This window comes from Colletes gigas, unplaced genomic scaffold, assembly GCF_013123115.1.
Source record: "Colletes gigas isolate AHSC1104 unplaced genomic scaffold, ASM1312311v1 Colletes_gigas_Sc00003, whole genome shotgun sequence".
In the NCBI taxonomy this organism is placed as follows: domain Eukaryota; kingdom Metazoa; phylum Arthropoda; class Insecta; order Hymenoptera; family Colletidae; genus Colletes; species Colletes gigas.
Window position 1 is genome coordinate 1,585,571 of NW_025106632.1, and position 26,531 is coordinate 1,612,101.

Below are 26,531 nucleotides of genomic sequence, written 5' to 3' on the forward strand. Positions count from 1 at the left end.
CACCGAAAAAACATTCTCTACTTTGTTTTACTTTCTTTCCGTTCCTCTGAACCGTTATTTATCGCTAACGTTACTACTCGTCGACACCCCCCCCTCTTATTACGTACTTTTACGCTACGTGTTCAAATTTGATCGCAACGGCATTCGGTTACGTTTATCCCGAAACAAAACAAAGTCTGCGATTAAACATTATCTATTTTTTTTTAGAGATCTCCCGTAACTCCGGAGAATAGCAAGAACGAAATCAGAAATTAAAAAATAAAAACAAATATCTACCAAAAACAAAATACGTGAAATATTTTAGATAAACTTTCTTTTTTACCTTAAAGCGTGACCACACTCGCTGTTCAAACTTTCCTCCTTCTTTTTACCGTCGCTTACGTTTTTCGTCTCTCAATCACTCTCTCTCGTAAGCTCGTATAATGTGTATATTAGCGGTTTGTTTATTTCACAGACACTATTCCCCACCCCTTTTTCTACCAGACCCCCATCCTTCGTGCACGCAACCGAGGCATTCGTTCCTTCATTTACCTCTTGTTCGATACACACGCAAAATTTTCACGCACGCGGACGGGTCGCCGCGCGCGCATAAAACTGCATGTGTTCCTTTCTGTTTTGTCCTCGTTATTCGCTTCCCTTTATCCTTCCTCTCTTTTTCACTCACTCTCTCTCTCTCTCTCTCTCTCTCGTTCTGCATTCATACTTGACGAGGCGAATCTGTAAGTTTGTCCTTAACCTGTATCTTTTTTTAACAGGGTAAACAACGCCATGCCGGTCCCTGGGGACCGGCACTAAACTTTCCGTTTAGGCGGCGTCGGTCCCTGGGGACCAACAGTGTCAAATTTAAAAAAAAAATAATACCTTATAGCAATTTACATAAATTCCAAAACAATGTGTTTAGACATTTTTTTTTTCAATGGACTTTATTGAAACATTTTAAACAAAAATGTAATTTCCTGCTGGTTAACTTTTGTTCAAAAAACAGACGCATTTTTCTATATTTACACGCCGCCTAAATGGAAAGCGAAACAAAACTGGCTCGGGGCGTCTAACGCGTTCACAACGGGGGGGCCGTGATTCTTGTGCCTTACCGTGGGCGCAGCTCTATTTTATTTGTACTTTCTTCCATCGGGCGTCGCTGATTCGAACTCGATCGCATGATGTCGTTTATCCGACCAGTGTATCTCTTTTGTTAATATACAAAAAAGAACAAACAAAAATAAAAAAACAATCATTTTATAGAAACATATTAGGCTCGGCGAGAAACGTACGCAAACGATGTAGAGAATGTTGTGAAAAATTATCTGAACAATATTGGGTGCTGTGAAAAAGTCAAACGCTACGACGTTTTGCGTTTTTTTCTTCTTTTTATATAAAAATTAACCGCCTTTTGTTATAAAATAAATAATTTTCTTTAATGCAATGAATTAAATAAATCTGTCGATTACAGTAATAAATTTTTTAATTGGTACGAATAGTATTAATATATATACGAGTATATATATTTAGATGGTAACTATTCAGATTCGAGCAATCGCCTAGATTCGGTCCATTTACAAACTTTTTCCTAATTTTATTAACAAAAAGACAGATAAATTTAGATCAGATCCGTTTGTATCACCAGTGGTACAAACCGCCCGACAGAACGATCGTGTTATGTACCACCAGTGGCGCACGCGACCCGTTGGGACGGTCGTTCGTGTGTACCACCGGCGATACACACCCGGCGTGAACGCGTTAACGTTGTGAACTTTCTATATTCGTCTTTGCCTTTTTTCTTCTCTCATTTTCTTGCTCGCCCTTGAAATAATCATTCGCGTATATACATACCCTTTCTACCATTCACACGCCATTCGTAACATACGCATTCTCTCCGGCAGAAGGATCACGCTATTTTTTAATTGTTCTCTTCTCAGCTTCGGTTTTTGTTTTCTTCCACCGTTCTTCGATGCTCTCGTTCGTTCTTTCACGCTTCGACTCTCTTTCATCTCTCGCTCGCTCGTGATCATCGATCTCTCCATCCTTTTCTAATAATGTCTTTCTTCAGTTCTAGTTTCTGCCTGTGCTTCTAAAGTCGAGACTTTCGGTGGCCTGCTGCATTTCTATTACAAGAGCGTAGTCAGGTCGGGACAAACGGGGGGCACGGTAACCCCCCCCATCCTAATTACATACGAATAAATAAATTTTACATTCGATTTTCCTTTGAAAATAAACAACCGAAAGGTGCAACGCGATTGTAGCATCGAAAGATAACGAGAATCACAAGCGTTCAATACAATGTCGATTATTGTATAAATATTGTAATATTATATTAAAAAATAAGTAATTAGTAATTAAGTTTTTAGTCTAGCACATTTGCCCCTTCCTAGACAAAAATTCTGACTACGCCTTTGTTCTCTTATATTTTGTTTTTTTTTATCGCAAGGTAAACCACCGTGGGGCGTTCGCGCCGCATTATGTATTTTGTATTCCTTTCGTATCTTCATTTCTTTTTTTTTTCTTCCCCCTCGTTTTGTTACTTCTCACGCGCGGCGCGGCGCAGTTCGAATAAGATTCAATGGAAGTGTGTGTGTGTGTAGTGTGTGTGTGTGTACGTGTATGTGTGTTATCTACAAAATATCTTAATTACTCGCTAATTACAGCACAAAACATGCAAATATAAAAATTTGCATTATATTATATCGTTAATATTTATATACATACAGTATTCCCACTATAAATGTGCGAAAGCACATCACGTTAAATGTGAAAATTTTTATCCCCGCTACAGTATTCCCACTATAAATGCGCGAAAGCACATTATGTTAAATGTGAAAATTATAATCCCCGCTACTAGGGAAATCAACTATGGGATCAGTGAAGCGATTAATGTGACATTATAGATGTCGGACGCCGAATAGTCTGACAAGATTCAGTATTGAATATTCGTGCGAAACAACGCTAAGAAAAAAAGCAAAACTACTGTATTTTTGAATAAAATTTTTATAATGTATCTGTGACAATTTCCATGATTAAAATGAGACCGAACACTGCATAATTTAGATAATATTTAAACGTACATAGTACATTCTAATACAATAAAGCCAAAAGTGTTCTTGTTTTTATTTATATTTATCGTAAATTCTAATATAATAAAGCCAAAAGTGTTCTTGTTTTTATTTATATTTATCGTAAATTAGAAACGAGGCTCATGGTACGAAACAACTTTATTATTTATAGAAATTTGCTATGTACATGTAAATATTATCTAAATTAAGTCGTTTTTGAACTCATTTTAATCAGGAAAATGTCTCGAATATGTTAAGAAAGAAAACTGAAAAAGTTTTTGCTTTTTCCTCGTTGTTGCCTCGCACGAATATTCGAATAGAACGAGCTCGACACTCAGTTGATCTTCGTCCTTCGCTTTCTATCTCTCTGTACGTTCCGCCGTGTGGCAAAACGCAAAGAACGTTGACTCCTTTCGATCAGTGTGCCTCTTCGGTTCCAAGTAACGTACATTTAACGTGGGAACACTGTAATCATCACTCCGATATTATCGTTTCGCATCGCACGATTTTAAGGTTCGTCAAACAGATTTTTTTTTTTGTATAGTTTTGTCTCATTCGTCATCTCTCGGTATTCTTTATACAGGGTGTCCCACTTTAATCTCCCGGGGTAAATATCTCGAAAGATACAGTGCTCCCGCGTGAAACATGCGTTTAGGGACCTCTTGAACGACGAGACACACCTCGAAGCGGGTCACGCGACGAACGATGGGTTTTCGAGACCCTTAAAAATCGGTTTACATGCTTCTTGCACATTTGATACTCATCGCGTTGCACATGTTTATCAACTCAATCGATTTCTGTTTGTTACTGGCGATCTGTCGAGGATCGACGAAGCAGTTGCACCGAAATAAACGCAATAGAAACGCCAACAAAAAATACACGTATAACAAAGTAACGAATACTTTCTCTGAGATCTATTGGGTGCCAGCTAATAAAGTAATAAATCTTGCTCGATAAAAAAAGGTAAGTTGTTGCTTAACATGAGCGAAAAAAATCTCGTTACGCTACTAGATAGTTACCTCAGAAAACAAATTTAAGGTTCATCTGTTTTTTTTGTAAATAAGCCATTTGGATGGTGTACTTTTTTAATCGCTTTGCTGATTCTGAAGCTGATTCTCCTAGTAGCGAGGACAACATTCTCACGCTTAACGCGATGTGCTTTCGCTCATTTATAGCAGGGATACTGTAGTAAAGATACGAAAAAATGTTTCGAACGAAAGTTGTACGATATCGAGGGGGACAGTTCCAGATGCCATTATTTGACCTTACGATATTCTTGAACATGTCCTTGGAGGTCAATGTTGATATTTCAAATTGAAACCTCTGTATATTCTTCTAGCTTGCATTATACGCTTTCAAAGTACTACAGATATGTATCTTTTGCATGAGCCATTCCCGAGATATGAACTTTTTAAAAACTTGATGCACCTGCGCCATTAACATTATCCAATGTACACAGCGTGAGATACATGGCTGGACTTTGTACATCATGGTTGTCTTATAAAAAGCTCTTTTGTACTTAATTTTGTGAATTAAGAGTTGCTGCAGAAAATCTTCGGACAAGCCTTAGACAAATTGGAAGTCTTCGTAATTTGCCTACTCTTTTCGTACGTAGCTGATTTCTAGTCCAGTGCTCCGTCAAGATCGATGGTCTTTTAACGTAGATAGAAGTCTTCGAAATAAATTGCCATCTCTTTCAAGGGGGGCCTCTGACAAAAAAGAATAAGTTTGGACAAAAATTTATTGGTATCGAGTGTACAACAGATGACAACAATAAAGATTCTGAAACCAGTATGTTTTCATAGAGAAATTAAGGTCACCTTGGGTATTTCAAATAAGAACACATGTTTTTCGTCTTATTATATTGTGGTGAGATGTAAAGACAAATTCAAAACGCACATTACACTACATTCGTTACTATAATATTAACATATTGCTAGATTCACAATAGTGAAAATCTTTCCATTTAAGCTTTTCGTTGAACTTTACTATCAGACGGTGGAAACATTTTTTAAACCTCGGATTGACGAATGTAAATACAGAACGTTGCTCAGAAAGCAATTGTAACCATAAAATCCTAGTCCTATGAAAAATATAGGTTTCAATTTGAAAATCTGACACTAACCTCCGTAAGCATGGTCAAGGACATCTTAAGGTCAAACAAACGACGACTGGATATGCCCCCCTTGATATCGTACAACTTTTGTCCCGTACCATTTCTTCGTATCTTCACTACCCTTTCGAGATATTTGCCTGGGGAGATTAAAATGGGACACCCTGTATATTATTATGCTGCTAATAATCGTTTGTTACTTTTCCCTTTCTCCGTCCTCTCATCTTTCCTCGACGTCTTCGTGTTTACTCCATTTCCCTCTCCCTCTATCGCTACTTCCGCCCCTCTGCATCACCATCACGATTATTTCATTCGTCGTACTTGACCATTCCTATTTTGCGTCAGTTCCACTTCCGTTTCTTTTCATTAACTATGTAAATATCTTACACTATCGATATTATTCCAATTCACGAAGGGGGGAAAGGTATATCCGACGTTATCATGTTAGTCGCGTCGAATTATACCTTAACTCGCTGCTAACACCAATAATTAACTTTCTTACTTCGAGTTTACTCGATATAAAACTACAACCACACGCTGTCATGGCGTTTATATATCGACACTTTGTTCCTTTTACACATTTTATAACCATCCCGCATTTCCATTATTTTCTCGCTGCTCTATGTGTATTATTCCCTCCCTTTCTTCCACTCTTTCTTTCTCTCCTTTTCACTCGTACGCTTTCTATACCTTTCTACGTTTCTTGCGCGCACACTTTCTTTCTCTCTCTCTCTCTCTCTCTCTCTCTCTCTCTCTCTCTCTCTCTCTCGCTACAGGGCGTTCCCGGACGAGCGATACATTGGACGGCGGTTGATTTGAAGTGTAAAAATATAATCGAAAAAAAGAAAAGTAATAATATTTTCCGTTTGAAGCTCCGTTTACAAGAAAATCAAGCTTGAAAATTCTTTCGAGTATGCACACACTAATACTAGCTCTCCGATGAAGTGCCTGTTAAAAACATTCTTTTTTTCGCTAACACTTCCATATTCATTGCCTTCTGTAACGTTTACACTCCGCCCTCCGCCATACGATTACTTTTAGTCTGTTTGTATCGGGTCTCGATTGTAACAATGTCTCGCTACAACAATCGTGAATATATCGTTGACAAGGTGAAAGCGTTAGGGGCTTGTAACTAGAGCGCAACAGCAGCAGCTGAGTATTACAGACAACAAAACAATAGATTAATCGAGTGCGATTCATTTTATGATTATCATAAATCTGGTAGTCGTAAAGGATCTGCAAAATTTAGACACAGCAGTTTTTAACAGCGTTGTTAACGATCCGAAATAAATATAATTCCCGCTTGTAACATAAAAACAAAATGCATCTCTACTAGATACTCGGTGCGGAGGAACTCGAAAAACCTGATAATTTGAGACGTTTAAGCTTTTGCAACTAGTTGCTTCAACAGTATGATAACGATCAAACAGTTTACATCATACATTTTATGGACGGATGAATCGACATTTACTCCAGATTTTGCTATCAATAGACGACACGTTCACCGGTGGTTATCCGAAGATCCACGCACGATCCAAGAAAAACACTCAAACGAAATGAAAAAGTTAATGTCTAAACAGGGATAGTCGACTCGTGCATCGTAGGATGCACCCTTGTTTATCATACGAAAATTAAGATTCTCTCGCAAAACGTACGATTATTACTAAATGAATGACATCAATGTTGATTGTGTATATATATAAATTTACCAGCAAGATCTTGATCCACTAGACACGTTGAAGAAATAGTAGAATTAGTATTTTGAAACCAAACCAGTGAGAATCTTTCACGGTTGAACGAAAGAATAATAAATGTTTCCGATCCGACAAAGCAACGAAACGTTGTGGCATCAGTCCACGATTCACTGATGAGAAGAGCGTGGTTATGTACACGTCAGCAAGGTCGACACTTTGTACAATTCATTTAATGTAACGTAACTAATAATAAACGTATTATCTACACATTGACGCGACATCTTATTTATTAATATATACATTCCTAAATCTGGGGGGAAATACGCGTGCGTATTGAAAAAAATGTTCAATCTTGAATTTTCTCGCAAACGAAGCTTCAAATGGAAAGAGTGTTACTCCTTTTTTTCGGGTTTATTTTCACACGTAGAATTCACACCCTGACCGATGGTACCACCCGTCTGGGAACACTGTATCTTTCTCTCTCTCTCTCGCTCTCGCTCTCTCTCTCTCGCCCCTTCTCTCTCTCTCGTATTCTCTAAAGAATTAGCAGCCACTATAATTATAGCTGTCTTTTCAACACCTTGGGAAAAAGGTCATCATTTTACACAAGGGAGGCTAAACAAACACGGATAAACACACCCGCGGGCCCAAAAGAAAAATGAGAATACCGTCTTAACAAAGTTACGCGCCCCTGGAACACTGGAACAACACACGAGCAACGATCGCGGCCACCTGCTGATCCAGAATTTGACTCATCACCAGGGCGAGTAGCCGGGATTCGTGTTGCAATAGTAAAGTTCTGTTGTCCGGATGCCTGGCGAGGTTCAACAGGGTGCCAGCCGCGCGTCGTAGCATGTCCAAGCTGGTACCCATCGACTCGGGATTGTCGCGCAATGCGGCCAATCCGTGCTGGTTCGCGACTCCCAGTGCGCTCGATTCTGCCTGCTCGATGAACGCCACCAACAACGCGACGCATGGTGTCTGTAGGGCAATGGTGCGCGCCACACCGCTGTCGGCCGCGGACAAGAAGTGGAGCAGATTGACACCGAACTCGCGCAGCACCTGCTCCTCGCTTCGACAAAGTAGCCTGGTCAGTACGGAGCAGAGTCTCTGGAGTCGCGAGTACGGCGGTGTGGCGACGACCAGGTCCACGTTGCACTCCGTGACGCAGAGCTTGCACAGGGCCTCCAGCGCTAGTCTCTGCGGCGACAGAGACGAGTTCGGGCCGACCGTGGGGAAAGGATCTTGACCGTGTGCAGCGGGACACACCGCCCAATGCAACAATCCGTCCAGGACCGGTCGTGATATCTCCTCCGGATGCTGACTTAGATCCATGTGACCAGCTATGTTCGCCGCCATCACCAGCACGTTTTCTCTGATGTGATGCAAGAAATCCCACCACCATTCGCTCTCGCCTTGCAAGCTGCTGCAGGAGTCCGCGAAATCCGCGTCCTCCTCCCGATCGTAGTTGCGCGTCTTTTGCGTCTTGACCGGATGCTCGTGGTGCAGCAGCAACAGTTTGCCGAGAAGGCTCAAATACGTTACGTTCTTCGCGAACTCGGCCTCGTTGCCCGGTATGAACGTGAGATTTCTTAGGATCGTGGACAGGCAAACGCAACGTCGTGCCAGGCTGTCTTGGGTTTCGGTGACGAGGTACAAACTCGCCTCGTCCCTCGAATAACTCTCGTCCTCGTAATCGCTTATTCGTCTCCTCTTCAACGTTCCCGCCGGATCTCTTATTTTTAATCTTGGTCCCTCCTTATTATCGTCGTCTTTCGTCATCGAGTCTTGCTCCTCGTTCTCCACTTTGATCACGGTTTTATCGAGCTCGACGTTGTTCGCGTTATCGTTCAATCCATTCTGCGTCGGAACGAGTTCCTCGTCGGGCTTCTGTATGTCTGCGAAGTGCTCGCCCATGTTGTTGTTCACCTTCGCCTCGGTTTCGCACTCCTTCTTGAATCCGTCGTTCTTCTTCTCGAACAACTCTCTCGTAAGATCGTTCATCTCCACCGGTTCTTTCTTGATCCTCGACAGAACGTCGCTCAAGGTCTTCGTTTTCTTTTTCTTATCCAGCTGTTTCTTTTCGCTGATCTCTTTCGGCTTTTCATCGGGCTCGATGGTCTTCTGTGAAAACTCCGGCGTCTCAAGCATACCGGCATCCGCTTTGGTTTCGTCCTTTGAGTCCGTGCACTCTACCTCTTTCTGAAGCAAGGGCGGTTTCTCGTCTCTGAGTAGACGCGCAAACGGTGCTGATGATCCTATTTCAGATTGAAAGCAGGTCACTATGTACTTGGTGGTGTTAATGTCGACTTGCCAAGGCTCGGTTTCCAGTTCGCAATCTTGATGATCCCAAGTCCTCCGAGTGTCTAAGACAAACAGATCCTCGTCTCTTGGAACGATCTTTACTGGACGACCCCTTCTCGACAAAAATGTGTAATTCGACGTCGAAAGCAGTTTGGTTCGATCCTCGGGGTCGATGGGGCGTGTAACGGCGCCAAGATCAACTTCGGGCCCGTCTGCAGATTGATTCCAGTTTGGATCGTCCTCGTTCACTAACGGTGATTCGAACATGTCGGACAAGGAACGGGAGAAATGCTCCACCAGAACATCCAATAGCCCAGGAAAATGCATTAACCCGAAATAACTTACCTGTAAATTTATTTTGACTAGTTAGTGTTTACGTTCATTAATTGAGCCATTTACGAGCCAAAGTGATTAGCTCTACTTATTCTTAACGCTATAAATTTTAAAGGGAAGCTTAAGAAAGAATGTATTTTATTTTGTCAATTTCTTTGCTTTTCCTTTTGCGGGGTTAATCAATTTGGCAAGTGAGCGGCTCAAATTCTTGCAAAGTAAGAACAAAGAATATGAAACTCACAGATGAATCATCAAATAATAAAATATTCAGTACGTCGAGACCCCAACAACTTTCAGCTAATAGGCCTGATCGTAGTGTCATCATAATGCGCCAAGCTTCTACCGGTGCCACGTCGATTCGCGTGAGTTTTCGCCGTTTGTAAAGAAGTGGAGTTACTGCTTCTACACTATCGGGAGGGAATGTCATTTCTCTCTTTGACGTAGGCTGTTGACTGATCATAGGATTTATCCCAAGCTGATTCTGCAAACAACATCCGTGTATTACCCTTCACTTCAACGCGAAGTACAGTCATACAAACAGATAGGTTTTTTTATTATTTGACTAGGGAAGTAAAGTTTACCGTGTACTTGTATTTATTTGATTGTTTGAATCAACGTCTATCGTGTCACTACTAAAAACAACATGAGTGCGAAACTACGTGAGTCAGGGTATGACTCTATAAGAATATCATAGAGACTAGGCATGTTAAATACGATTCCATCTATTTACATTATTTTTTGTTCAGTATGCATTTTCGTATCTGCAAAATGGTGTCATGTATGAAATAATGCTACTTAAGGAAAAAAATGTGTTCTAATATACCAATGTCTTTTGTAAATAAATGTGTGCTTTTGCTTATTTTTGTAAATCCAAGATCACATTGATATTTAATTGTGGAATTATAAGAAGGAATAAGCTCACACTATGATATGTAGTTATGATACATCATTTTCATATTATCTTTTTGAAAATAGTACTGATATAGATTTTAGTGAAAGTTAACCATGCATTAAGTACCTGATGATTTCCAGGTGCAGAATAAAGAGGGGACGGTTGATTCGTATAACGATGATCCCACGGTGGAGGAGCATGCGCTATAGTGTTCAAAGTTGGCTGAGGTGTGGTTCTATTTGGCTGTTGACTACCCCACTGTGGACTACTAGCAATTACTCCTGTCGAAGGCGTAGCAGGAACAGGACCAACTGGCGGCGTTTGCTGTTGCGATTGTTGCTGCTGTTGCGGCGTTTGCGACTGCGGTGGCTGAGATGGATATTGAACTCTGTTGTTCCCGCTACTACTATTGTACTGGTTGGTTGTATTTGGCCATCCTGCAATCATAACATTATCACATGCCGTTTAATAAAACGCTCATACAAAATATTGAAAACGGAAAATACATTTAATTACCAACGCTACATTAATGGAACAATTGATTTACCTGGATACGCTGGTCGCTGTTGATTATATTGAGGATACTGTTGGTCTTTGGCAAAATCAGGATGACGCCTCGGCGGATTTGGACCTGGTGGCGGTGGTGGCATATTTTTGTTTGCGCTCGCACCACCCGAGTATATTTGAGTTCCTGCAGGAGCTCCATACCCACCACCCTTTAACATGGATTATATTGTGATTCAATAATATTGTGAATTAATTTGCTGTTCACTACACGAATTACGGTTTTCTTTCTTTGTATACACTGTGTCACGTTTAAACACAAACAATCGAATGTCTCACAAGGAATTGAAGAAATACATTATGTGGGATACATACCTTTTAATAATAATGACTGTAAATGTCTACGAAAAATACTGTAACTAAAATTATTTTAGGTTTCCTGTATTATTATAATTTATACTCATTTTCAGTTCGGGAGTAAATGATAGTTTTTGAGAAATGAAAACATAAGAGATAGGAGATGAAGATGTACGTCACCTGTTCCGGTCGGTAGTATTCCTGAGGGCAAGAATAGGATGAAGCAGCAGAAGGCTGGGAAGGCGAAGAGGGTTGACTGGTAGCAGTTTGTTGGGGCACAGTAGCTGGATGAGGTTGCGGCGCAGATGGATAGCTGTTACTTCTTGCGTTAGGTGGTGTTCCTGCTGGATAGTTTGCAGGTTGTTGACTACTACTATATCGATTGTATATATCCTGTCCGCTGGCGTTGTTCGGCGGCATGTTTCCTCCAGGATACACTCTGTACAGTACTTACAGTCAAGTTCTGTCCCTTTCGCACAAAATCCTGCATAACTTTTATTTCTCACCTATCAACATCCGGTACGTAAGATGAATAATGCGACCTCTGTGAATAGGGTTGATTGAACTCCCCTTGTTGAGCCAATGTGTTTCCCTGAGATCGAATATATTGATCCTGAGAATAGTTTTGGTAGGGACCTGTGTTCTGATAACTGCCTTGTTGTATACCTTGAACGCAAGCAAATTCATTTTAAGAGCACGTCGTCAAGAACCTTTTTTTGATTGTAACAACGTCACAAATAATGAGAAGAAAATTATAACAAGTAAATAGCGACACAAGGAACATTGACGGAGAGGAGAAATGTATTACATAGTGAGTCGTGAAAGGAGACATGGAAGAGAGAAGTACCTGGGGTTCGTAGTGGACCAGGATAGGGCGTTGCGTTCGACTTGTGAGGAAGACGTCCCACGCCGTTGTCGAACGGTTTCGCACTATTCTGCCCGCCCTGGTTCGAACCACCTGCCAGAACATCATTCTCTCAACCGCAATTCCTTTCACAAGATTGTACGTACAGCTATTAGGTTGGTGGATTTCACATTGACTAGTTTCAACATTACATACACCAACCAAATACACTCAATTCTCTTTTTACATGGAAAATATGTTCAAACATACATTATGTAAAAAGGAAACAAAACTATTTATAAAGGGAAAGCTCCCCCCCCCCAAAAAAATGTGTAAAAAAGTTTATATGATAAGTTGTATGAATAAGTATTTAATAAATGTACGTATTTAACTGTACCAAATAAAATCAAATTCATATTTGAAGACAATCATGACCTGAACTGTGTAACCGATTTATCACATTACCCTTTCAAAAAAAGATACGATGATTTTCAATGTAACGTAGAGAGATCAAGAGTATATAAAATATTTTGGGGTTCGTTCGCTAATAACTTCAAGATTTAATTATTGGTGTCACAAATGTCCTACGTAAGAACATGTATTTGTATAATAGACATTTTTTAAATAATTAATTTTGGGACCGTGTTGAATCGAAACCATTTAAAAAAAGAATTGAGTGTACGTTATATCGAATGAAAGCAATACGTATCAACATATTAGAATAACGTATACGTTCTTTACCTTGATGAGGAGAAGGAGCACTACTCTGGCTGGGAGGTCTAGGAGGAGGAGGTGTATACTCTGAAGAAGGTCCTCCGGGTGTACCGCCAGTGTAACCACTTTGGTAACTTCCATAACCATCCATGGAAGCATTACTCGATCCAGCTGCAGGGAAGGAATCTTGTGAATTGGAAGACCCTGAAAGAAGAGAAAACACGACGGTTATATTACTTGATCGAAACGAGTTTGAAACATCTTATGAAGATATTTGTAACACCCACCTGGTGAGGGTACAGAGGCAGTTCCCTTCGATCCTTTCTTTTTCGAACCAGCTTCAACTTGATTTATAATGGGCTGAGGATCTACACCTCCACGGTCGAAGTGACATTCGTACGCCAACAAATGCTTTGTATAGTGTTTTCGCAGCGTGTACGCCGCACTACTGCTCGCGCCGATGCCAAGTAAACCAGCAATGTCTTTCCACGTTTTGTTCTTTGTTACCTATAGAGAATTAACGTCATTTTTCCTCGTTAGTCCTTGTGCCAAGCTTTCCAGAACAAAATCCAAACAGCAAAAATCTGCATCTCGAAAACGCAAAATAAAAAACACGTGGAACAAAAATCATTACGGCGACTAATCTAAGAGAAACGAAATACCGGCTTGGTAAAGTAACCAGCTCTTTTCATTTTTTACGTCCAAATGCTTCGACTCCTGACCATGCAAGTGTGAAAAACGAAACGAACAGACAAGAGTACAATCGAAACGAATTACCGTTATTATATCGATATTAAAAGTTTATCTTCGCTGATTATTAGAATAATTCCATATAGCACCAAGGTTTGTAGATCAGGGCGTTTTCCATACGCGTTGAATGACTACTTCAAGAAAAGACGTGTTAAGACTTCTTTGTTGTTTTTCTCATACTTCATACAGTATACAAGAAAACGAAAAAAAGAAACACTAATAGCAAAAAAAAAAAAAAAAGAAATAAAAAAGAAAAAATAGAAACAAAAGGGAAGAAAATACAATGTGATCATGCACAATTCAGCGCAAACATAAAGAAGCGTGTTCTGTGTTGTATCAAGTACTTCAACGACTGTAGATACTTTAAAATGCCAAAACGAAACTCGGATGAAAATCATCCGAGTTGTGAATATTTGGCATCTAGATGTGTATACAAATATTTGGAAAAGAAAAATGTGAACACATAGAGACAATAAAAAAACTACGTAGACACCGAGGGCTAGATGGAACTACACTGCACCTTGCATACCTCCATGAAGCCCCCCCTCTCTTTCACGTAGAGGTATAGCCGAAATAGGTCGAGGGGGTTCTTGGAGATGGTAGGACAGCTTGTAATTGGTGTTCTTCGTTCTTCCATAAAGCTAACTAATTTGTCCAGCCATGTTCTTCGTTCCATCGAGTCGTCCATTTCGTACAGCTTTGCCAAGCTGTCGGATTTCTGCAATAATCATTTGTGACATCCATTAGCTTACCCTTTAATAAGTATTACAGATGATTGTTCTGAAATTTTCATGTACTATTTCTAAGAACGTATGTTACACGTATACTCTCATATTATTGTATGTTACAGACTTGGAACCGTTATTACTTTTGTTTGAGTATGTTAAGTGCTGCCATAACCCACAGTTTTCATGCAGTAAGTGCTATTTCTGAGAATTCTATATTAAATGATGGTTGAACATAAAACACATATCGAAGGTATCATGCAGCTATGCGAAGCAAAGTAATATGTAGGGTTCTTTTGGTAATAAAAAAAATTAACAAATAAAATGTTCATGAGATTATTGTGTTCTGAATTTTAATTTTTGTTTATTGAAGTTAATAAATAGCAAATGTATTTTATACACAAACGTGTATAAAAAACTGTACTTGCTATTCAATAACCTTTTGTTGACTACATTATAAGCAATTGTACAAAAAAAAAAAAAAAAATACAGAGAACACACTAGTACTTTATGACAGACAAATGAAAGGATGATATATAACTATTTTTGTAAAAGTATGTAATTGTGAAAAGGGAAATGTTATAACGAAAAACAAAGGACATTGCTAAGCGGGTACTAAGATTTATCGGGATTAAACAAAGCTGAAGCATTCAGTGTAAGTGGTATCTTTTGCAACAGTATAATAAATACTTATAGTGAAAAAACAGTAACCTTAGATCTGTACGGGTCTTGAGGCACATGACTGTTAAAAACCTGTAAAATATATAAAATATTGAAAAATCGAAAAGGCTGCAGTATAAAAACATTAACCCTGAATCGTATATCTTTCATAGAATTTTCATGTGGAAACATTAAACATGCGTATAAAAGATACAAATATACATACGAAGTAGTGAACTGTTATGTAAAAACTTTTAAAGAGTCATACGATAAAACAAAATACATACAGGACTAGCGGGAGTACGTGGCCAACCAGGACTGTTCATATCAGGATATTCTTCGTGTATTGAATTGATACTCGCGGCACCAGGAGATGGAACTGTACTTTGTGGCGTAGTTGGATGGCTGTGATAACCTCCTATCATTTCTTTCCGAACCTTTGGTGTAAATGCTGGATCTTCCCCAGAAGCTAGAATGACGTACATTTATGTATCTTTATGTAAAAAAAAATTTAATGTATTTTTAAAACTATATACTAACCAGCTGATGCATTTGATAACGTAGATTGTTGAGATCCTTCATCCAAAGATGTTCCATCAGGTCCAGTTGTTATTACAGATGTAACAGTACCACTCGAGGTGGATGTGACATTAATAGCCGATGTTCCTAGAGAAATAATACATATTTTAACGTAGATGAATCAAGTACTAGAAGAGAAGTACAGTAAGTCCTCGACTTCTGCGACTAATTCGTTCTGGAGCTTTTCGCATAAGTCGAATTGTATAAATACGATATATTAGAGGGTGAAAGAAAGATCAGATGGAGATTAAGAATATTTTGATTAGACTACAAATTTCTAAAAATATTCCTTGATGAAAAGAAAACTTCATTTAATATATACAAGGACATAAGTGGGGGCACAACTAGGTATCTACGTATATACAGCTGAAAAAGACAAATACCTGAAGCAGTAGTAGTTATTCCACTATCGTTGGAGGTCTCGGTAGTAAGATCTGCAGAACTGTGACTGGTTGGTGTTGGTGTCGAAGTAGGATGTGAATTAGGAGTAGTACTTGGTGGGGGCATTGGACTTCCTTCATGATTGAGTGGTGGTGTGGCTGCAGGAGTATGTAAATGCGGCACAGTCGAGCTTGTTGGAGGTGGCTGACTGCTGACATGATTAGGTGATGGTGGTGGAGGTCCCATAGAGCTTGCTGGAGGTCCCATATTACCGATCACAGCCACTCCGGGAGTACCTGGTGGTGCCATGCCTGTTGTATTACTACCTCCATAGACTTGGGGTGGTCCCGGGCTAGGTGGCATTCCCGGTGACACGCTATTAAATCCCACTTTATGCTAAAAATAAAGAATATATATTTATTGAATGAACGAACTCACAACTTCCACGCTATTCTTCAAAGTTGTTATACAAGCTTACTGTATATGAAGAATATTGCACCAAGTTGTTGGGTCTATTAGGAGCCTGATATTGATTGTTAGGTGGTAGTTGTGAATTGGCTGGCGATGGATATCCTTGTGGAAACTGCATATGTGGACGTGATGGTGGAGACGGATAGGTACTTTGCGTATGATAACCCCCAGGGTGACCAGCAGCCGTTCCACCAGCTGCATATCCCATCCCACCACCCATTGGGTTTATTCCACCAAGGCTTGTAGAACCAGATCCTGGTTGAACAACACCAGGACCAGTGTTATTCATTTTATAGCTATGCATGTGTGATGAAGGACCCAATGGCTGCTGGTATGCTCCTGAAATTACAAACATTTCCATTATAAATGTTTTACATAAAAAAAAAGACACAGAACTTTTTCTATCTCATAATAAAATTAAATATATAGTATTCCCTGTTTACCTTGTGTTGTCATAGGAGAATGACTCATTCGTGCTGGTCCACTACCATCTGACTGGCTACTTGACGGACGTGGAGGCATCTGAACGTTTTGTTGGCCTAAAAAAGGAAAAACACAAAGCTCAATTTACAGGGTCAAAAGATTTATTTTAATTATAATTAAAGTACAATTCTACGTATTGATAAAGTCTAACTAATACGATATAAGAACTGAAAATGAACAAACCAACAGCAGGGGACATCGAGCGAGAACCTGTGGATCCTGTAGGCGAAGGGGTTGGTCTCATCCCCTGTGAATTTGGTGTTCCTGGACAAGCTGGTCCATTTGAACTATCATTACTATTTTGCCCTGATAATTCCTGCAATATAAACAATGGAGAACTGTGTTACACAAGCCAAGGTTGAATTAAAATACAATGGAAAAGATTTAAGTAGAACCATATATCTTGTGTCTATTATAAATTAATTGTAATTTAGTAATTGTTTAGAATGATTTATAAAATCTATACTAACGTGCAGCATAACATTATTGAAGTAAAATGTATAAAAAGCGACTGGCAGTAAACGGGAAAGGGTTATGTGCACTGAAGTCACTCTTGAGCAATCGTTCGATACGTTATTTCTTGTATCGTTTTTCAATCAATTTACACGACCGCGCGACTCACTAACACGATCACAGACGATGTTGGTATATCGATAAAATCAAATAAACGAATTCTCGATGAAAAACGATCGACGAAAGACATCACTTTTCACGACACGCAAATTTATCCTCTGCACGTAATATGCTTTATTCGCTGTCACATTTTGGCCACGAGAAAATCGGTGATATACACTACACGCGGTATTCGATATACTAATCGTACGGTGCAACATAACACGTCATACACAGGCACATGTTTCAATGATATTCATTCTTTTGCATGTGCATTTGCGTATATATACACGTAACACTTCGCACAGGTCGTCACAATGATACATTAAGAACGAGAGAGAAAGAGACAGAAGTAGGGGAATAGAGAGAGAGAACGAGTACCGAGATATAAAGAAAGATGGAGGGATAGGCAAAAGATAGCAGATAAATGGATAAAGATAGAGGTGGGGGGAAGGGGCCGAATGTATGCCTGTGTGCGTGTGAGAAAGAGAACGAGCGAGAGCGAGAGCGAGAAAGAGAGAGGACAACACGAAGAGAAGGGGAAGAGTGAGAAAGAAAGAGCACATCATTACACCTACCAGACAGTGGACAATTCATCCGTACAGAAGACGATTAGAGACTTCCTCGGATGTATCATGAAACGTATAGTATACACGGTGTCGGACACAAGGACTCTCTGCACGACGCGAGAATCGAAGGAGAGGCGTTACCCCGCGCACTACGACAAAACCCACCATGAACGATTCGTATGTTCTCCGTACGATTTTCACATGTTATACGGGAATCTCGTGTAACAATAACACATCGTACTCGGATCATGTGCAGTCGAGAGAGTCGGTGGTTTAGAACCATATGAAAGCGGGCATAATCTTGTCAGTGCGCTATAGAACTGCTGCTGGTTCACCGTGTGCTTCGTTCGACCATCGCATGTTGTGTCAATAAGCCCCACAGCGCTTTCGTATCGCAAGGAACAACCCTCCAATATTCTTAATCCTGAACGGCTACGTTCGATCGTCAGACTCACGGCTAGTAATAGGTTAGAATTCGGAGCGTTGATCGTCTACGTAAGTATACGTGGCCGGGAGTAACTAAAAACGTGATTCTTTTTATCGAGTGTTCCGTGACTTCGGTTTACAGATTTCGCGTCTAGCTGCTCGTTGGAGGGCGTTCTTTCGTGGCGCGGCAAGCGTTCGGTAACCGTCGGTCGTTTTCGCCGTAGTTCGACGAAAAGCACCCGTGTGCTCCAAAAACCCCGAGAGAGTATACACACGAAAGAGAAAACTGCTCTAAAGCCCAAACACTATGGAAGTGAACTCTTTTTTTCTTTTCTAACAAGATGAATTAAATGGAAATGTATAACATATTAATTGAATTGTATTCGATAATGTTTTAAGTGTAAGCGTCAGTAATCTATTTTAAAAAAAGTAACGGTTAAATTTTGCAACATTTATCTCGTAAATATTTCAACATCTTTGACTCCTATTACTCTGTATAGGAGCAACGTACGTCATCGTATAAATATTTCTTTATTAGCGCAAAGTAACGCGCGCGTTATACAGCGAACTACGTAGATAATAAAACACGAGTAAATTTACGTTGCTTCGAGACAATTATTGGGGATATTATATAATAATATATTTATCTGTTAATGCCGTAACGTCGCTATCGCAATAAGACGGATTCGATGACACAATAGCCATTCTAAATTAGAGTACATTCAACTTTTGTAAAACCTTGCCAGTTTCAAAAGCATATTTGTACAACATGCTATATAAAAGGTGTTAGTCGTTGAACGAAAGTTCATCCATACGTAAAATTAATTATCTTGCATCTGCGATGCGAAAGAAAAGGGGAAAAGGAAAAATTAAATATTACGCTAGACTGATTTTTATCCCTGCGTTTATGACAAATAAATGATTTACGGGTACCTAAAAGGTTCCTGATTGTATACGAATAAATAAGGCTGCATTTAATGTAGTTTTAAACAAACTGTTCATCGAACGTTTAAACTATATTTGACACTTTTGAACCGCGTCATGGGAATACGAGAAGTTCGATAGCATGTCGCAGAGTGACAGTTGCATGATCTAACGAACCGAATATAGCTGAACGATATAAAACGTCAGAAATGGTGGGGGGAACTGCCTCGGATACTCTGTTTTCTCCCCACCACGTCAATTCGAGCGAATCGCACGCTCGCTCTTCCTCTCTCCTGTACCCACCCGTGTAACCTATGTTACACACCGGCCTCTTACTAACCCGCCCATCTATGTTGGAAGAAGCGAGAGACCGAATGTGCCGTGGGAGGGATGTGTACGTGTGCGAAACGCGTGCAAATGTATGTGTTTGGAAAGGAGACAGCCAACAGGGAGGGAGGACACACACGCATACACGTAAAGGGAGCGAGAGAGAAGGGGAAGTCGCTAATATCTGGGGCTCCAGCGGCCGCGCAACTCGCGCCCTAATCGAACTCTACAAGTCGCTTACTCTCCATCCCCACTTCCCACACCCTGCCCCTCCTTCCGTAGGCAAGCCATACTCGAGAGGTCTCCCTTTCGCTCACTCATGCTTGCTCTTTACACGAGGAAAGTATTCAAGTACCTTCCGTCCACTGTATCCAAGATCAAATGGCACTTTATGCGACGTGAAATTAGAATTGCTTAGCAATAACTAACTCTTTCAACCGATAAAGGACTACGTCGTTCGTCACTTTTTCTATTTCCAATCGATTCGAGACCAATCGTCGAACACAAAGATAAAATAACAATAACACGTGTACACACGTGCATTTGTGCGCATGTGCTCTATAATTAAGATTAAAGCGAGATACGCGAAATTTAAAAGAACTGTCAAGAATCCTAACTTTTTTCGCGTTTATAATACAAATATTCGTAAAGAAAGGTATCCGACACGATCTTTGGCGATCCAAAAGCATGCTATTTATAGAGTTTTTATAGAGTTTGCTAGGATATAGTGTATGTTAATATGTAAGTGTTGAGATAACAAAAACACTCACCCCCGAATCGATTCCTTGAGTATTTGGTGTTGTGGATCGTTGCTGCAGATTGTGAAAACTCTATACACAAAAAAAAATTCTTTGTTATTATAAATTTTAACTTGAATGGAAAAGAACATATAGATAAGCAACTAATAATTATTTTTCTTTTACTTCTATAAGAACTAAGTTTCTTTGTAAATTCAAATGTCTGTATAAATTTTGTAGTAAACAATAATGCCTTGAAAACATTTTCTATACAAAAGGGATGTACATTTGTTACTAAAATAATAAAAGAATCCTATCCCAAAGATTTTAATTACAACAATAATTATATATTTATACATTTATGTCTTTGTATTTTCTATATTCGTTTGCAAAGTGAAAATTGAAATAAACAAGAAATATATTTCTTATAGGTGTAACTTACTTGCGATTGGTTGGTTGATTGTGGCTGTGGAGATGCCGAAGGTGGTGGTGCTGGAGATTGAGAAAGAGCACGTTGGGGTGACTGACTGGAAGGATTAGCTTGATTAGTTGGAAGTGGTGGTGGATTTGGTGGTCCACCTTGATTCCATCCCCTCTGTTCTGTATATAGACTGGAAGGGTGGCTGGTTTGCGTAGTATATGAGTTTAGCTAAAAGGAACAACCATTAAATTAATATTAATTATCGCATTGCTAAAAAATTGGTTATCAATTACTATATGTTGTAAACTTGCGCAAAAACATTATTCAAATATACCTGATGGTGACTATATGGTGCATGAGATCTCGTAGGAGTAGGAAAACGTGTATATTGTTGATATGGCATAGGAGTTGGAGAACTTGGTCCTCCAGGCCCTGCGTGTAATCTTGGTGATCCCTGTTTACAGCATAATATATTCAAATATGAGACAACGAACAAAACTATAAACATTATATCTGATAATAAAACAGAGTGTACATAGACTATTGTAAACAACAACAGTAATTTGTTTTTTAACTTATTTTCCTTTCATCTAAACATAGTTTATACAAATTGTACGAACAAAAATTGTAATAAAATTACCGTCTGTGGAGGCCGTTGACCAGGTTGGGGATAAACCGAAGGAACAACCGGTGGCCGCTGATTGGGCCAAGGTTGTTGATAAGGCTCGGGTCCCATTCCAGGATAGTTTCCATGAAACCGATGCACAGGTGTAGATGCCTGAAGTAACTGGTTCAACGTTGGTGTCGGACCGGTAGCTTGCGATATACTTTGTCCCGATAGAAACTTTGGCTGACCCGGAAAACTGCTCGACGTAGGTCCTACGTATGCCAATCGCGATTCAATCTTGGAAGGTGCATAATGCTCTTCCATTTCGGGACGATGAACTCTTTCACTTTCATGTATTATGTGTTTACCATGATAATCCAACTGTTTCCCTTGGAAATCTCCATGCTTTCCCACATACTCTGGTATTTGTTTGCCCGGATAATCGGTCAACGACTTAGAGGGAAACTCGTTCGATTTGTTGGTATATTCGTCCGAGTAATCGCGTATAACGTTCGGCGTGAACGGATGTCCGGGATGGTTCGAATGTCCGGGATGGTTCGGATGCCCGGGCGCGTCGATAGGCTCCTGCTTGCCGATAGATTCTTGAGGCGCCTGACCAGCCTCTCTGGGTGATTTTACCTCACCGGCAGTGTGTCCACCAATGTCCTCGCGGTATTGACTCATCTCGAAACCCGTGTCCCCGCCGCGATTCACATATTTAAGCAGCTGGGCCGCGCCCCGGGGCACTTTATCACCCGGCTCTGGATCCAGCTGCTGCTTCGTGTTAACACTCGCAATATTCCCACCGACTTGCGAACGTTTCTGGGCGCATTTCACGGACTCGTTCAGCTTCACATCGTTTTGTTGGCTCTCGGCTTGCGTCGCAGCCATGTTCTTCTCTCCTCACGGAGCCATCGTCGTCTCATAAACTGGCCAATCGCGGGACCTCGTGTGTCTCGCGTACTATGTGCTCGAAATCGAAATCCTTTCCTGTTGAATCTCTCCTATCGTACTCAACACCTTCCACCACATCCTCAATCAAACCAGCGAGCACTAAGCACCGTACAAACAATTTTCGCTTCCTGCCGTTTTCAAAGTAGAAGGAACCAAAAAAAAAAACTCATACGCGAACGTCAAAAGCAGCGTCGCACGTATTACGCCATCTTGTGGCTCTGCCGTGAACTGGTGGTACCCTAAACGCTAATCTCCAATCAGCGACGTTTCTTAAGACCGTGGTTTCATCGAATCCTCTTTCCGAGCACTACACAATTCTACATAATAATGAAAACTCTCCGATCATGTAATGTCTAAAATAATAAACAGAATACCAATTGCCTTGTAACGTTTTATTCTTTGCGATTGCCGATTTATCTTGATCGTTAATGTAACGTCACGATGGCTTCTATAGGTGTCAATATTTTGACACAAATACGCTGTGTCTCGATGTATCTAATATCGAGGAAGAAAAAATTAGAGAAAAGTATAGAAATATGATAAATCGTCCTGAAGAGAGATGATAAATAGTAAATTAAACGTGACATCACTTACGTTGCTTTCTTTCTTTTCGTTGTCGTGAAATTAGCGCGAAGATGAAAAGAATCGGTTATGTTATAATACGATTGCCTCTTTTTGTTTTGTGATCCCATGCATAAACTATTCACTCTGGCGCAAGCGCACAGGTTAACGTGCTATGACACGATAGATTTGATACAGTAACGTTGCGTTCCTGTGCAATGTTTAGCCTTGTTTTTTTTTTATATTAACAATAACCGAACAAAGATTTACAATATGCGTTTCTCTTTAAATTTTCCGAACGTCGTTCGTCAGAATACTAATCCTCTAGAAACTAAAAAATAATCATGCCATGGGAAAAAGAACTTGTGCAATATTTTTTTCGCGATTTTTAATTAGCTACAGACTTTGAAAATGGCAACACGTATTTTTCGAAAGCAATTTAATCAAGATCTTACTATTAACTGAAAATAATCAAAATTTTAAATACCTATTGCAGTTATTGTAACTGTACATCTCGATCGTTAAACTCTGAAATGTTCTGTCGAACAATAAAAAAATCCAAGCTCACGGAATTACCAATAAATTAAATGAAAAAAAAAGAAAAAAAGAAAAACGCAATTGTAAACATGGTTTTAATTAGATGATTTTGAAAAGCGAAAACAGTCATTAATATTAACGTAAAAAGCGTGGTCAAAATAATAGCGTGGCGTTTATTGAAGTTTGTTACCGACGATAAGCGGTACGCGGTGTAACATTAATTACAAAAAAAAATTTACTCGAAGGTGAAAGGTAGAAATTCCGATAAGAGTAATATCATAAATATAAAGTATAGTGTTCCATACCGTACGGTTGTATGGGTAGCAATAACTATGGATGTGTTGTTATCACCTATGTGTGTCAATATATACATACGTGTACGCGGTATTTCAATCCTACGTGGCAATGTTAAACAGTAATAATTATTTTATAGCTTTATTTTAATGAGCCGACATGTAGATAGCTGGTATGTATTTTTCGAAAATTTAGAAAAATAAGAATACATTGTAATTAACACGGGAAAATAAATTATTATCGCACGTTATTATTTTGTTGATTTTTTACAGATTTTTTCATTCTCTTGGTAGCATACTTGAAAAAATTTTCACTCTGTAACGATTGCAATTATGTTATTTGAAAAAAAAGTGTATCAATACCTTGCAAATGTAGAAAATATTGCTTGTTTCTTTCACAATTCTTAATATTTCTGTTTTCTAATTTTTTTTAGATAAAAACAGCCAGATTTCATTTATAATTCATATTATTATGAATAAATTTTTTAATAAACATTAGAGAATAATGCAACAGAAAAAGAAAAAATCAGGAGTAATGCGTGCATTAATTCTTGTCGGTGGATATGGAACTAGATTAAGACCGCTCACGTTAAGTCGACCTAAACCGTTGATCGAGTTTGCTAATAAACCTATGCTTCTACATCAAATAGAGGCTTTGGTACGTTAAATGTTTAAATACATTTGAAACTTTGATAAATTAATCGTAATGAATTTGATTGTTAGGTGGAAACAAATGTGACAGAGGTAATACTAGCCGTCTCGTATCGTGCGGAGGAAATGGAAAGAGATTTGGGCGATGCAGCAAAAAAATTGGGAGTGAATTTAATATTTTCACACGAGCCAAAACCTCTCGGTACCGCAGGACCGCTCGCGCTTGTGCACGACCTTCTTTGCTCTGAGGATAATGAGCCATTTTTTGTTTTAAATTCTGACATTATTTGTGACTTTCCATTCAAGCAACTTCTCGAGTTCCATAAAAGTCATGGTAAAGAAGGTACGATAGTTGTTACTAAAGTGGAGGAACCGTCAAAGTATGGTGTGGTTGTTTACGGAGATGATGGGAAAATAGAAAGCTTTGTAGAAAAACCTCAAGAATTTATCTCCAATAAAATAAATGCAGGTTCTGTCTCTTTTATTTTTAATAGAAGAATTGATTGCTTCTCGAATATTTAATTGCAACATTCGTTACAATTTTACAGGTATGTACATTTTGAATCCAAGTGTCTTAAAAAGAATAGAACTGAAGCCTACAAGTATAGAAAAGGAAGTGTTTCCACTGATGGCTCAGGATGAAGAATTGTATGCAATGGAACTAACAGGATTTTGGATGGATGTCGGACAACCAAAAGATTTTCTTAAAGGTATATGCCTCAAAGTTTTTGTTTTTGTTTCATATGCAAGGAATATGTAAATATAAAGGTGTATATTTTATCTTTTTACGTTTGATTTATGTAGGAATGAGTATGTACCTGACGTTTTTGAGACAGAAGTCCCCAGAAAAATTATATTCTGGTCCAGGTGTGGTAGGCAACGTTTTAATAGACGAAACAGCAAAGATTGGAAAAGACTGCAGAATAGGACCTAATGTCACAATCGGTCCTGGTGTTGTATTGTCTGACGGATGTTGTATCAAAAGAAGTACTATCCTTAAATCGGCTATAATAAAAGAACATGCGTGGCTAGATGGGTAAGTTTCGAAACAATATGGTCGATATTTTCGTTAAACATTATTATATATATATAATAACGTAATATCTTACAACAGGTGCATCGTAGGTTGGAGGAGCGTCGTAGGACGTTGGGTCCGGATGGAAGGTATTACGGTACTTGGTGAAGACGTGATCGTTAAGGATGAATTATACATAAACGGAGGTCAGGTTTTACCTCACAAAAGTATTTCCAGTTCTGTACCGGAACCACAAATAATAATGTGACTAAAGACAATACTTTAAAGTAGACACATTGGGCATAATGAATGACCAAACTACAAAATCTATAAATAAAAAGTTTTTACCAGCTTTTTTAACCTTATGTAAATTAATATCGAATATTTGTATTCGTTTGTATCGTATTTACATTTACAATTTAAATCAACTTTATTGGCAATCCTCGTGTCACTATTGCAGCCGCGGTCATATACTGAGAACAGACATATTTACACTGCCACTGCTCTCAACATCTCAGGTTCCAGAGGAATATTTTGAGCGACTTTTTTTATGAATTTTTTGGAAATTCTAATTGAAAAATTAGATTAAAAAATTTTAATAGAATTATGGTAATAAAAGTATAAGTATTTGTACTAACTTAAAATATGTCGACGTCAGCCCATGGTCTGTTTAATGGCGATGGAATCCATCTACTAATGAAATTTGTAGTCATTTTATCAATATGAACATCTGTAATTTCTCATAACATACCAAGTACGCATGGACTAAAAATAAAATAATTACTGGAAAACACTTCTTGATTTGTGTAACAATTCAATTTAAATTATATGTTAAATCGCACAATAATTTTTAAATTTTAGAATTTACTACCTGCTTGCTATTAGATACGAGTTGAAACACCGGTGGATAACGTCCTCCCACTTCAAGTAATTTTATACTACCACAACCAAATAATAAAACAATTGACTTCACCTTAAGTCTTTCAATTTGTTCTCCTGGTAAATATTCTATCCCATTACCATGACCATTATACCTATTTAATACT

The 26,531-nt window shown here is 39.1% G+C and overlaps 2 protein-coding genes across 2 annotated transcripts; one reads left to right on the forward strand and one right to left on the reverse strand.

Moving 5' to 3' along the window:
* Nucleotides 1–2,500: 2,500 nt before the first annotated feature.
* On the reverse strand, nucleotides 2,501–23,132 carry LOC122404716 (trithorax group protein osa). Its single transcript, XM_043408937.1, has 22 exons — nucleotides 23,023–23,132; nucleotides 21,508–22,923; nucleotides 21,202–21,321; nucleotides 20,889–21,095; nucleotides 20,480–20,539; nucleotides 17,035–17,167; nucleotides 16,812–16,907; nucleotides 16,376–16,707; nucleotides 15,900–16,293; nucleotides 15,478–15,603; nucleotides 15,225–15,406; nucleotides 14,989–15,030; nucleotides 14,073–14,270; nucleotides 13,090–13,309; nucleotides 12,830–13,006; nucleotides 12,092–12,202; nucleotides 11,751–11,910; nucleotides 11,425–11,683; nucleotides 10,931–11,099; nucleotides 10,510–10,820; nucleotides 9,733–9,972; nucleotides 2,501–9,503 (listed from the first exon to the last, which is right to left on the reverse strand). The coding sequence occupies exons 2-22, from the start codon at nucleotides 22,363–22,365 to the stop codon at nucleotides 7,536–7,538; spliced, it is 6,363 nt and encodes a 2,120-aa protein (XP_043264872.1). The 5' UTR covers nucleotides 22,366–22,923; nucleotides 23,023–23,132; the 3' UTR covers nucleotides 2,501–7,535.
* A 647-nt stretch (nucleotides 23,133–23,779) lies between these two features.
* LOC122404718 (mannose-1-phosphate guanyltransferase beta) lies at nucleotides 23,780–25,993 on the forward strand. The gene is made up of 6 exons (XM_043408939.1): nucleotides 23,780–23,992; nucleotides 24,254–24,477; nucleotides 24,543–24,939; nucleotides 25,019–25,180; nucleotides 25,275–25,506; nucleotides 25,585–25,993. The coding sequence occupies exons 2-6, from the start codon at nucleotides 24,325–24,327 to the stop codon at nucleotides 25,751–25,753; spliced, it is 1,113 nt and encodes a 370-aa protein (XP_043264874.1). The 5' UTR covers nucleotides 23,780–23,992; nucleotides 24,254–24,324; the 3' UTR covers nucleotides 25,754–25,993.
* Nucleotides 25,994–26,531: the final 538 nt, after the last annotated feature.

Coding starts and splice junctions, on each gene's coding strand:
- LOC122404716 (XM_043408937.1), bottom strand. CDS start 22,365: ATGGCTGCGACGCAAGCCGAGAGCCAACAAAACGATGTGAAGCTGAAC. Junction 11,684..11,750: donor TACGTACCGGATGTTGATAG/GTGAGAAATAAA, acceptor AGTACTGTACAG/AGTGTATCCTGGAGGAAACA. Junction 9,973..10,509: donor CTGCACCTGGAAATCATCAG/GTACTTAATGCA, acceptor TGTTGTTTGCAG/AATCAGCTTGGGATAAATCC.
- LOC122404718 (XM_043408939.1), top strand. CDS start 24,325: ATGCAACAGAAAAAGAAAAAATCAGGAGTAATGCGTGCATTAATTCTT. Junction 25,181..25,274: donor ACCAAAAGATTTTCTTAAAG/GTATATGCCTCA, acceptor TGATTTATGTAG/GAATGAGTATGTACCTGACG. Junction 25,507..25,584: donor GAACATGCGTGGCTAGATGG/GTAAGTTTCGAA, acceptor ATCTTACAACAG/GTGCATCGTAGGTTGGAGGA.